We start from the raw sequence: 12,813 nt of genomic DNA, 5'->3' as shown, positions 1-12,813 counted from the left end.
GAAAAGTTTGCTATTTGAATATCTTCATAATTACTTTGGTTTCAACCTATTCATAGTAAAGCAGCTCTCTTCTTTCCTGTCTAGAACTTTCTAGTTCTATTTCATTTATTCTAAGCTACTCAATATGCGGGGCTTTATTTACAATCAGATTATAATCGATTCAATAATTTTGTATTACTTCACTTCAACAATTTTTGCCTCATTTTTCTCTGCTAGTTCAACCTGCTCGGATGATCGTCCATCATAATTTTTATCTCATCCAACCTCAGGCTGTTTTCTATGTTATTTTCACATTGTGCTCTGTCTATCCATTCATTGTGCAATTTGCTTCCAGTAGTAGTTGACAATTCACCTGGAAGTTGCACAACTTTCAGACAAACTGCAATTCAGAAAGCAATAAAACAAAGATCAATTTCAGCTCAGAGTTTTACACTGAACATGTTCTTTAGATTGCCCAAGAGTTTTATATTTCCAAAGTCCATGCATAATCAATGTATGAACTGTTTATTATAATAACAAGTGGAAACAGCTAAGCTTCAACAAAGCCGATGGTATTCTTGTCTTTTCAACTTGTAAAATGTTTCAAGATGCTTCACAGGAGTATTAGCAAAGAAGTCAGAAAAGGAGATATTAGGACAGTGTGGCTAAAAGTTTGGTCAAAAGAGAGATGTTATGAAATTAATTAAAGAAAGAAAGAGTGAGAACCAGAGAGGTTTCAAGGTGGAATTCCAGCGCTATGGGCTGAGGCACCTGAACAAATTCCCACCAATAATGAAACAATGAAAATCAGAGACATTCAAGAAGCCAGAATTGGAGGAGCACAGAAATCTGAACAGGTTTGTTAAGGCTACAGAAAGGTCAAGGGTGTGCTGGGATTGGAGAGAAAGATACTTTAAAATTGAGGACAATCACAGTGAGCCAGGGAAAAAAATAAAGTTTTACATTAATTTCTTACCAATCTACAACAAATGTAAACACCAATTGACATTTTTTCACAAAATTACATTTAAATGCTAAGTGGGCAGCACAGTGGTTAGTACTGCTGCCTCACAGCAGCAGGGACCCAGGTTCCAATTCCAGTCTCTGGTCACTGTCTGTGTGGAGTTTGTACGTTGTCCCTGTGAATGCACGGGTTTCTTCCAGGTGCTCAGTTTCCTCCCATACTCCAAAGATGTACAGGTTAGGTTGATTGGCCATGCTCAATTGTCCCTTCGTGTCGATGGGGATTAACAGGGCAAATACGGGAGGTTCTGAGGATAGGGTCTGGGTGGGATTGATGTGGTGCAGGTTTGATGAGCCATATGACCTCCTTCTGTACTGTAAGGATTCTATGATATGAACTATTAAAAATAAGTATGACAGATCTTACAGCACAGAAACAGATTATTCAGAGCAACTAGTCAATGTTTATGCTCCATAATAGTCTTATCCCACCCTACTTCATCTTGACCAACTAATTTAAGTTTATTTTATTTATTATCCCAAGTAGGCTGACATTAACACTGCAATGAAGTTACTGTGAAAATCTCCTAGTCGGCACACTCCGGCACCTGCTTGGGTACACTGAGGGAGTATTTAGCATGGCCAATACACCCCTAACCCTCTCTCCCTCCTGAACTCACTAACGGGAAGGTTACATCCTCAATACTAGATGAATGTAGTTGCCAAAAAAAAATAAGGCGTACAAAGTGAATTCAAGTTAATGGCAAAAGAGAGAGAATGAGCAATTCAAATGGAAATCCTCCAGCTCCATGCCTCTGGCAAACTGCCCCCGCCCCAGTATCTGCACTGAGATCCAGGGGGGTAAATGAGCGGGCACAGCAGAGTGCCAGCCTTCAGCTGAAGCCAGCAGGTGCTGCACTCGTGGCATTTCCCCAGTGACAGGTTGTCAACACAGCCCAGCCTCCTGTGGCACTCTCCTCCTGCCCTGCCGCTCTCTAAAGTCGAAATACATTTATTTTTGTTTTTTTTTAAAAAAAGACCCTTTTCTCACTCACTAATGAAAACAGCGCGGAAAATAAAATCAATCAAAAATGCTGGAGACGGAGAGCGGCCGGTTTAAAGAGAAGGGTGGTGGGTACCAGAGGGAAACACAAACACTCTACCTTCGCCGCCGCCGCCATGTTGTCGCTGCCGCTGGTGACGGCCGGGCCAGTCACGTGCTTCGGGAAGGAAAACACTGCAGCTGCGCGCGCACGCCCGCCCCCCCGTTTGCCAATGACGGTCGGGCGGCGGCAAGATGGGCTGGTTGCCCCGCCAAGTCCCGCACAAGCGGGACAGCACCCGCCACAGCGACCGCACCCACCTCCCGTGGCCGCCGACGGCAATGGCAGGACAACTGTCAAGAACAAGCCTGCATTAAAAAAAAGCGGATCACCGCAGATGCTGGGAATCTGAAACCAAAAAGAGAAAATGCTGGAAAATCTCAGCAGGTCTGGCAGCATCTGTAAGGAGAGAAAAGAGCTGACGTTTCGCGTCCACATGACCCTTTGCCAAAGAACAACCTGCAGCCTGGATTCCAGCAGTCCAGCAGCAAGAGAGAGGATTTGATTTGATTTATTATTGTCACATACATTGGCATACAGTGAAAAGTATCGTTTCTTGCGCGCTATACAGACAAAACATTTTTTTATTCGTGGCTGTCACTGGCTGGCCAGCATTTATGGTCCATCTCTAGATGTCTGAGGTCAGTTGAGAGTCAACCACATTGCTATGGCTCTGGAGTTACATGTAGGCCAGACCCAGTAAAGACAGCAGATTTCCTTCCCTAAAGGACATTAGTGAACCAGATGAGTTTATCCAACAATCCACAATGGTTTCATGGTCATCAGTGGATTCTTAATTCCAGATATTGTGGCAGGATTCGAACCCTGGCCCCCAGAACATTGGCTGAGTCTTCTGGATAAATATTCTAATGACAATGCCATTAGGCCATCGCCTCCCCTACCATTCCTAGAGTACACAGGGGAGAAGAAAAGGAGGGGCAGAAGATTTGAAGTTTATTTTATTCGTGGCACAAGTAGGCTTACATTAACACTGCAATGAAGTTGTATTTTGTACTCCCTGCTGCCACTGTGTGTTGGCGGTGGAGAGACTGTACATATAATTTGGTGGAAGGGGATCCAGTGAAGTGGATGGCCTTGTACTGGATGATGACGAGTCTCTTGAGTGTTGTTGGTGCCAGGCTAGTGCCATCGTGCCTTGTAGATGATGGGCAGCCTTTGGGGAGTCAGGTGGTAAATTATTTGCTTTAGAATTCCCAGTCTCTTGCAGCTACAATATTTATGACTGGACCAGTTCAGTGTCTGATCAATGGTAACCCCCAGGATGTTTATAGTGGGGGATTCAGCCACAGTAGTGCCATTGAATGTCAAGGGGCATTGGTTAGACTCTCTTTTCTTTCTTCTTGACATTTCTCTAGCAGTTTGATACAACTGAGTAGCTAGCCAGGCCTTCAGAGGGCATCCAACAGATCAGATCAAAGCTCTGTAGTCCTGCCAGTCATGAATTCTAAATTCTGAGATGTAAAGGTGTGATGTAAAGAGACACATGACCTGAGACTAGTGGCAGTTGTGGACTGGACAGAGACCTGTGTAGAAGCAAGCATGGAGTTAACTCATAGCTTGGGCTATACCCTGTCAATATGTACATAATTATGCGTTATTAATAAACACAATGTTCAACCATACAAAACTCAGAACCTCTTCCTGAGACCTACTGAACATACAACATGGTGGCAGCTAATGGAAAAACCCAGAACCTCAGAGAAGCTGGAACCGAAAGTCAAAAGCTGGATAATTAAAGGAGCAGCATTCTGACCTGACTGAAAGCACCTGAAGTGAAGGCGCGGAGGATGATGACCTGAAAGAAGCTTAATTGCAGAACCGGAAGCAGAAAAGCAGAAGAAAAAGTTACACTGTGCAGCTGAGAACTCCACAAGATTTTGTGAAGGTCCATTGGGAATGCATGCAGAGTCAAAGAACCTAACAGTGTTGAGCAAAGAAATTCACTTCTAAGCCAGGACGAGTTTGAAAAGCTCCAGTGCTACAAAGAAAAAGTCAGAGCAGCCTGTTTTTGAAAACACCTTGATCAGTCTGGGTTCAGAATTGGCACCGTACCATGTGGCAACTGAACTTGTAAGAAAAAAGAGAAGCAGATGGTATTCAAATCTCAGCCAAAGCCAGGAATCAATTATAAAATGCCCCAAAAATGCTTCAATATTGCAGAGAAGGCCCAAGATAGTTGATTGAGTAAATCACTGCACAAAACTAAAGACAGAGCTTGGGCCCTCCAAAACACGACAAGCGTGGGAAGATTATTCTATTAATGGTTACAGTGGTACCATCTTTAAAACCTGCACAGCATTAAAGCCAACCATGCACCAAAAATCACCACCGCCACCCCAATTCTAACTGATCCAAAGGCCAGACAAAGCACAATATTGGGGATTTTTTCCAAAAATATTCTTAAGGTACATGATAGCTTCAGGATGAGATAAAAAGAAAAGCAGATGCTAAACAAATGAATACACTATTCAGTAGGTCCATTAGCCGATAAACAAATCCTTAGATAAATTGGATGAAGTTTTAAACTTACATCAATGAGTATTTTAATCTAAGAAGCCACAAAACTTTAGAGAGAGCAAAATTCAACAACTGCGTCCAATAGCGTGGACAACTGGTTGACTCCTTTATAAATTAGTGATACAGATAGGCTGAAGGGTGTGACTAAGGTGACCTTAAATCAGAACTCATAAGGGACATAATTGTCAGAGTGGCTGACAACATAGAAAGACACAATCATAGAAACCCTACAGTGCAGAAGGAGGCCATTCGGCCCATCGAGTCTGCACCGACCACAATCCCACCCAGGCCCTACCCCCACATATTTTACCCGCTAATCCCTCTAACCTATGCATCCCAGGACTCTAAGGGGCAATTTTTAACATGGCCAATCAACCTAACCCGCACATCTTTGGACTGTGGGAGGAAACCGGAGCACCCGGAGGAAACCCACGCAGACACGAGGAGAATGTGCAAACTCCACACAGACAGTGACCCGAGCCGGGAATCGAACCCGGGACCCTGGAGCTGTGAAGCAGCAGTGCTAACCACTGTGCTACCGTGCCGCCCTACAGGCCAAGGAAGATCTGACTCTGGAAAAGGCCATCCTAATAGACTGTCTGAAATCTGTGCCAAATGCAAGCCATGGCACACAGCAACCCCAACTATCCAGGTAGTAAAGCAACAAAGGGGCAGACAGAGAAGCTCCAGACTAAGTAAGGTAATACCCAAACTGACGACAAGATAGTAGGTGACCATGTCAGCACGGTGGAACCAAACAATCTCACAGGTGAGAACAATGTCCAGCAATCTCAGCGCAGTGTTTCAACTGCAACTGCCTGGGACACTTCGGAAAGCTATGCACATCTAAGACACCAAGGCGGATGGAGGATTCCAAGACAATCTGGGAAGAGATCCAACCATGCACCTTGGGTAAGGTCAAGGATCCTGGATTTTCTTTTTGGAATATGGACATCTCAGTAAACAGCACCAACTTCAAGTTGGACATGGGAGCCAATATACAATCCTCGCAGACAAGAAGCCATGGCTGCTGACACAATGCCTGATATCACCCACAACACTGCTGTACAGAGCAGATGGAATCAAGCTCCCATTTTAAGGTACATTGTAGACAGCACTTATTTTTTATTAAGCAAAGGTATCAAGGGATATGGGCCTAGGGCAGGTACATGGAGGTAGGCCACAGATCCGCCATGACCTTACTGAATGGCAGAGCGGGCTCGAGGGACTGAATGGCCTACTATTCCAATGTTCCTCTGTGTACACAGTGTCAGGTTTACTGACACACCAGATTCTGACGTTGTACCTGAAGCACTCATATGAGTGGATATGTTTGTAAATAAAGGGAATCTGGTGAAGGGACACTGGCCTCTGAGGAGTTATTTCAATGATGGCAAGGAAAAAGAATGACCCTCAGGAACTTGCTCACTAACAGCCGGCTTCACTTGGCGTTAGCCATTTTCAGGCATCATGCCTCTGTTCAGGAAACTGGCCTCATTTGACCTTGCTGTGGAGGTCTGGGCCCAATATGTGGAACGTGTGCATTACGTTTTTAGAGACAATTGGAGGCCAGTGGAAAAGTACTGGTAAGGAATTACGCCAAAGGTCCTACATGGCTACCACGAACAGTTGACTCTAGGATGGCGCCGGTATCCTACAAAATATGCGTGGGTTATGCCATCCAGAAAAAAACCTCTGGACCAGTGCGGGCCTTGAAATCACAATTTTTCCAGGAGCCAACTATGCCCGGCGGGCCAAGAACCGAGAAGCGTCCTCCCAGACCACCCTCCCCTGGCTCTCTGCCCAGTCGGCGTCTCACCCGTGTGTTTTATGAGGAATGTCAGATCCACTGATTTGATTTATTATTCACGTATTGTATACAGTGAAAAGTATTGTTTCTTGTGCGCTCTGACTTGGTACCTGAAGCACTCTTAGGAGTGGAGATACGTTTGTAAATATAGGGAATCTGTGGAGGGACACCCACCTCTGAGGAGTTATTTCACTCAATTACTACTTATTTCACAGGCTACGTTCATGTGTAGAAGATAAAGGAACACAAAGTGCAATCTATCTTTTAAAAACTTTGGCAGAAAGAACCATTGAAATGCAAAATGTCTTCTACCCATATTTTATTGATTATACTAAAGCATTTGATAAACTCCAACATAATCATCTCATTCAGATACTGGAATGCATCAACATCAATGGGAAAGATCTTCAATTCATCAGGAATATTTACTGGAATCAGGCGGCGACGTTCAGATATGAGAAGGAACTTGGTGATTGGAAGCGATCATAAGAGGGGTTAGACACGGCTGTGGTCTCCCACTGGACCGTTTTTCCCTTCGAGACAAATGCATTCTCAGAGGAATTGAAAGGATGGGCTGTATAAAAGTAAGAGGGAGAGTCATCAACAATATCTGCAATGCCAGCAACACCATACTTGTAGCCAAATGAAGAAGGAGTGCAAAAGTTAATCGTAGCAGTTGTAAAGGTAAGTAGTAGAAACGGGCTTACACTTAACTGCAAAGAATGTACACTTCAGTAATGCCAATGAAAAAGGGCATTCCAGTACGCAACATCACTGCAAAGGAAAGCAAGTTAAAACAACCAATCAATTCAACCAGGCAGGCAGCACAGTAACATCCAATGTCAAAAGCCGTATTGAAATCTGAAAAAACGAACAAGGCAGAAGTGTCTTCATAGAATTGAGCAATATTCTAAAAACTGTCAGCTTGAGTCTTGAAACGAGAATCCATGCACTGAAATGTTATGTAATGAATTATGAATGTGAGGCTTGGAGCATTTGGAACAAAAGCCAGACACATTACTCAAGATGTGGTCTGACCAGATCACTCTCACACATTTTCCTTTGACAACATAGTTCATCTGAACATGTTGCCTTCCAAATTGATGCCCATTTTTCCCAGAACACCATGTTTGAACCCTCCATGGTACCAGAAGGGCTCTTATCAAAGTCACAAATGATGTTATGTGACTGTGACAAAGGTAAACTAATCCTTTTCGATCTGTCTGCAGCTTTAGACAGTTTACCACACTGTCTTCCTCTAGCAAAGCTCCACTCATCTAAACTCACAAGTCCTGTCCTCAGTCCTTGTGCTTGCCAACCTACAATCTAATAAACAGGCTCCCTGTGGAGCCATGTCTTTTTTAAATTTGCATCCTTACTTCCAAATCCCTTCATAGCTTCATCCTTTTCTATCTTTAAAAACTCCAGTTCTACAAGCCTAGGAGATAAAGTCAAAATACTCCAGATGCTGGAAATCTGAAATAAAAACACAAAAACAGCCTTAACATTTCAAGACCTCATTCAGATGCTCATTCAGGGCTAAAGAGAGGGGAAAAGATGATGGATTTTATGCTGAATAGGAGATGGGGCAACTGGACCAAAACAGAACGTTAGGGGTAGGTGGGTGCCATGGAGGGAATGCCTCTATGGAATGCAGACGGCAGGGGAGGGGATGAGGTGAGGTGTATTTGGTTGTGGCTTAATGCTGGAGTTGGCGGAGAATTATCCTTCGAAGGCCGAGACTGATGGGGTGAAAAGTAAGGACAAAGGGGGACCTGATCGTGGTTGTGGGATGGAGGGGAAGGGGAGAGATGCAGGAGATGGGTTGGATACAGTTGGATGCCCCGTCAACTGTAGTGGGGAGGAACCCTTGATGCATATGGGTACCAGGTAAAAGGAACACGCCAGTGCCATTTAGGAAGGTAGCATCATCAGAACTGATGCAAAGGAGGTGGAGAGATTGGAAGAATGAGATGGAGTTTTTACAGGAAGCGGGGTGTGAGAAGCTGTAGCCGAGGTAGCTATGGAAGTGGATGGGCTTATAATGAATATTGGTAGACAGTTTATCACCAGAAAGGGACACAGAGAGGTCAAGGAAAGGAAGTGTTGGAGATGGACCATCTGAAGTTGAGAGGGGGATAGAAATTGAAAGCAAAATTGATAAATGTTTCCAGTCCAGGCGAGAGCATGAAGTGGCATAGATAGTCATTGCGTATCCAAAAAATACTTCTGGGAGTGGGTCTGAATAGGATTAAAACAAGGAACATTTCACATACCCCATAAAAAGACAGGCATAACTGGGGTCCATACAGATACCCATATGCAGGGAGTAGACAAATTAAAGGAGAAATTGTTCATTGAGAAAACAGCATAAAACCCATCATATTTCTGCCTCTTTAGCTCTGAAGTCATATGGACTTGAAATGTTAACTCTGTTTCTCTCTCCACAGGTGCTGCCAGATCTGCTGAATTTTTCCAGCATTTGACGTTTTTACTCTGGGAGATATCTGCAGTCATTCAACTCTGGACCCTTAAATATTCCAATTTCAATCACGGCACTATTGGTGGTCATCCCTTCAGATGCCTAAGTTCTAAGAGCGACAATTCTCCATCGATACCTTTCCACTTCACTTTTGTCCTTTAAAACAATCTGTAAAACCATTTCTTCGACCTAGCTTTTGGTCATCTGACCTAATATCTTCCCATAGAGATGGTAGTGTCACTGAACTAGTAATCTAGATGCCCAGGTTACTGCTCTGGGAAAATGGATTCAAGTCCCAACATGACAACTGGTGCAATTTAAATACAATACAAAACTAGTCTTGGGTTCCTACAACCAGGAAAAGAAACCCAATACTAAGGCCAAAATCTTACCACCGTTCCCCATCCTGCTGCATTGAATGGATATTTGGTGTGAATGGCAGGTAAGATCGCATCCTACATTGTAAAAAAAGATATTATTCCTATTTTTATTTTAAACTGAATTCTTTCTGCTGAACAAAGAAAACAAAGATGTCCGCTACAAGTCACCTGATCACAGGGTTGACTCTCATTGGCAGCTATTCCCATGACTTTCAAGGACAAAAATAATTATTTTCTCCGTTTCTGTAATGTTGCACCTCATTATGCCTCGAGAGTTAACTGACTCATCTCCCATTTGGGACTGTTCAGACCACTTTAAAGAGAACTACAAAGATGTCATTTGTATTTGATAAGCCAACCTTACTAGCGGAGTCAGGGGGTGTGCCAAGACAATGGTTTACCAACCCCAGACTCTCAATGGAGATGATATCACTTTCAACAAGTAATGACGGAGACATAATTGGTCCTGAAATCAATGCCAAGTCCAGATGCTGGATAAACATCCCTTTTGAAGTTATTCTGGAGGTGGAAAGTCACATGACCCAAGCCTCTGGTCTTTGGACGGTTTAATATTACATCTTTGGCATTCACAGCCGGACTATTTTTTAAAAAAAACGTCAAGTGGACAGAACACCAGCAGCCAGGCTAGTAACCAAACCACCCCCACAAAGCCAGCTTGATTCTAAAGGTCTCTGATCAAAGCCTGTCAAGTGGTCTAAACGCATAAAAGTACATAATGACGCAGCATTATTTGTTTCAAATAATTTAACCAGCCAGAAACATATTGGAATAGTACCCCACCACAAAGAATACACCCTCTGGACTCTGACCTTTGTACTCTGGAACTCATGTGAACTAGTATTCATTTTTTCTGTGGTCTTTATACTGTAAAACTAATTTTCTCTATCCCACTTTTACTGTGTGAATGTGGGAAGTGGTGAACATGCCACCTTTGGGTTTTAAACGTGTAAAATAAGACAACCTTCTGTTAGTCCTAATCTGAATTTGCTGTGGATTATTAAAGCAATTGGATCACAAAAAGAACGTTATATTGGGAACATATGCCAGTTTTTAAAAAAAAATACATTCAAAATACTTCCTGCTTACAGATAAGTAGTCAGGAAATCAGTGCAGTTTAAACTATCCCATTTCTTGTCCATAAGACCAGTCTCAATAATGGTGACCACAAAACTATCGATTGTTGCAAAAACCCATCCAGTTCACTAATCAGTTTAGAGAAGATTTGCCATCCTTACCCAGTCTCGCCTACACTTGACCCCAGACCCACAGCAAGATGGTTGACTTTTAACTGCCCTTTGAAGTGCCCTAGCAAGGGCAATTAGGGATGGGCAATAAATGATGGCCTCATCAGTGACACCTATATCTCATGAAGAATAAGGAGAAAATAAATCTGGCTCAATGTCATATTTTGTGTTGTATTTCTCCTGTGAAGCACCTTGAGATTTATATTAGGTTAAAGACATGATATAAATTGTTGCAGTCTAAAGTGTTGCCCTGTTTACTAGCTTGTAATTGCTCTGATAATCCTCATTGAGTCCCGATAATCAATATAATTGTTACACAAAGGTAAAGCAAGGACAATGCCTCCATTGTTCACCACGTTTGTCACCCTTTCTGAAATGGTACGCACACCATTTTGCAGTGTAGTCACATCTCCACCATTCATTGCTTTCTCAATGATCAGTATTCTCTTGCAAGGCTCTGTCAAGATTCAGAGATATATCCTTTCAGTTCCTCTAGGTCATCCATCTCATTTACATCAAAGTCTTGAATTTTGTCCTGATATTTCTCCAGGGGAAAAAGTATTGTTTGTATTTTCTCTCATGATGCTTTAATTATATTTATTATTACCTGCCCATCCTGAATTTCAAACCAGGTACAGCCTTTGATGGCTAAAAATATTCTCTCCCACTGCTCTAATACAATGGGATAATATTGTATTGCTATATCGTGGGCGGCACGGTAGCACAGTGGTTAGCACTGCTGCTTCACAGCTCCAGGGAGCTGGGTTCGATTCCCGGCTTGGGTCACTGTCTGTGTGGAGTTTGCACATTCTCCTCGTGTCTGCGTGGGTTTCCTCTGGGTGCTCCGGTTTCCTCCCACAGTCCAAAGATGTGCGGGTTAGGTTAATTGGCTATGCTAAATTGCCCCTTAGTGTCCCAGGAGGTGTAGGTTAGAGGGATTAGTGGGTAACTATGTGGGGATATGGGGAGAGGGTCTGGGTGGGATTGTGGTCGGTGCAGACTCGATGGGCCGAATGGCCTCTTTCTGCACTGTAGGGTTTCTACGATTCTACGACTTGTTGATACAGACGTACATTCATCTAGGTATCTCTTGGACCCTCTGATCACCCACTTAACGTATTTTTCCGTGATATTGTATTCATATCAGTAACGCTCTTCTTCTTAATGGAGAATTTGTAGATGGAATCTTCCTTCCTTATTTTTTTGTCTGATGATCCTTTCAGGATTAAGCTTGTCTCAGCTCTAAGCATGTCCAGCACTATTGTTTTAAGAATGTTCTGTCGAGAAATATACCTCTTCAATCCATTTATTTTAAATCTTCTCTTATCTCCTCAAATTTAGTCCTTGGAAGTTAATTTTTAACTTCTTTCATGGCATGTGGGTGCCACTGGCAAGGTCAGTTACCCATCCTTAATTACCCTTGAACTGAGCAGCATTTCAGAGGGCAGTTAAAAGTCAACCACATTGCTGTGGGTATGAAGTCACATGTAGATCAAAACAAATATGGCAGATTTCCTTCCCTAAATGACACTGATGGGCGAACTGACCCTTTACAATAACCATTCATAATTTCACTATTGCTGAGAGGAGCTTTATAATTTTGTTATAAAGTTGATGATTAATTGAATTCAAATTCCACCAGCTGCTGTGGTGGGATTTGAACCCTTGTGCCCAGAACATTAGCCTGGGCCTCTGGATTACTCACCCAGTGCCACTACCACCATGTCACCATCTCCCATGATCATTCTAGGGTTAGCCCTAGACAAATAGATGGTTTCACAATTCTTAGATATATCTGCCCAAAATGCGCTCCAATAAATTCATGTTCAGTACAGAAATCATTTGGTAGTAAAACTTCACTATTAATGATTTAAGATCAGTTCATAACAATCAAAACCTACTTTCTATCCATTACAGTTGTTATAATCAACATCCATTTGTTCAAAATAGGTTAAGATACATTGCAATTTCCTTCATGATATATTATGCATGTAATAATTATGCAAGAAAAAAATCTAGTTAAGGAAACACCCAGCAGTGCTTAGAACAGAGATGACTCTTTAGTGCATTTATTACATTGATTTAGATTTACAGGTAAGAAATTTTGCATTGCACTTTTAAATCATAATCAAATAAAACATTCTCCCCACAGACACTACACACAAAACATTTAACAAATTGTACATTTCTTTAGACCTTTGTGGGTCAATTTTCAAAGCATAACTTCACCTCCAAAAATGTTTGGAGGGAAACTGGTCTTTGGGTGGTGTACCAGTTTGTTACCGCCTGTTTG

General features: G+C 42.6%; 1 protein-coding gene across 1 annotated transcript in view; it reads right to left on the bottom strand.

Annotated features, from left to right (window-relative positions):
• Window positions 1-2,160, bottom strand: part of tbc1d15 (TBC1 domain family, member 15) — a 52,013-nt gene extending 49,853 nt beyond the window's left edge. The window contains exon 1 of the mRNA XM_078219780.1: window positions 2,106-2,160. Within this exon, the coding sequence (XP_078075906.1) occupies window positions 2,106-2,123 (18 nt within the window). The 5' untranslated portion in view covers window positions 2,124-2,160. The remainder of the gene's footprint in view (window positions 1-2,105) is intronic.
• Window positions 2,161-12,813: the final 10,653 nt, after the last annotated feature.

Source organism: Mustelus asterias, chromosome 9 (assembly GCF_964213995.1).
Source record: "Mustelus asterias chromosome 9, sMusAst1.hap1.1, whole genome shotgun sequence".
Lineage (NCBI taxonomy): Eukaryota > Metazoa > Chordata > Chondrichthyes > Carcharhiniformes > Triakidae > Mustelus > Mustelus asterias.
The sequence above is the reverse complement of the archived record's forward strand: the minus strand, read 5'-3'. Positions and strand labels throughout refer to the sequence as shown.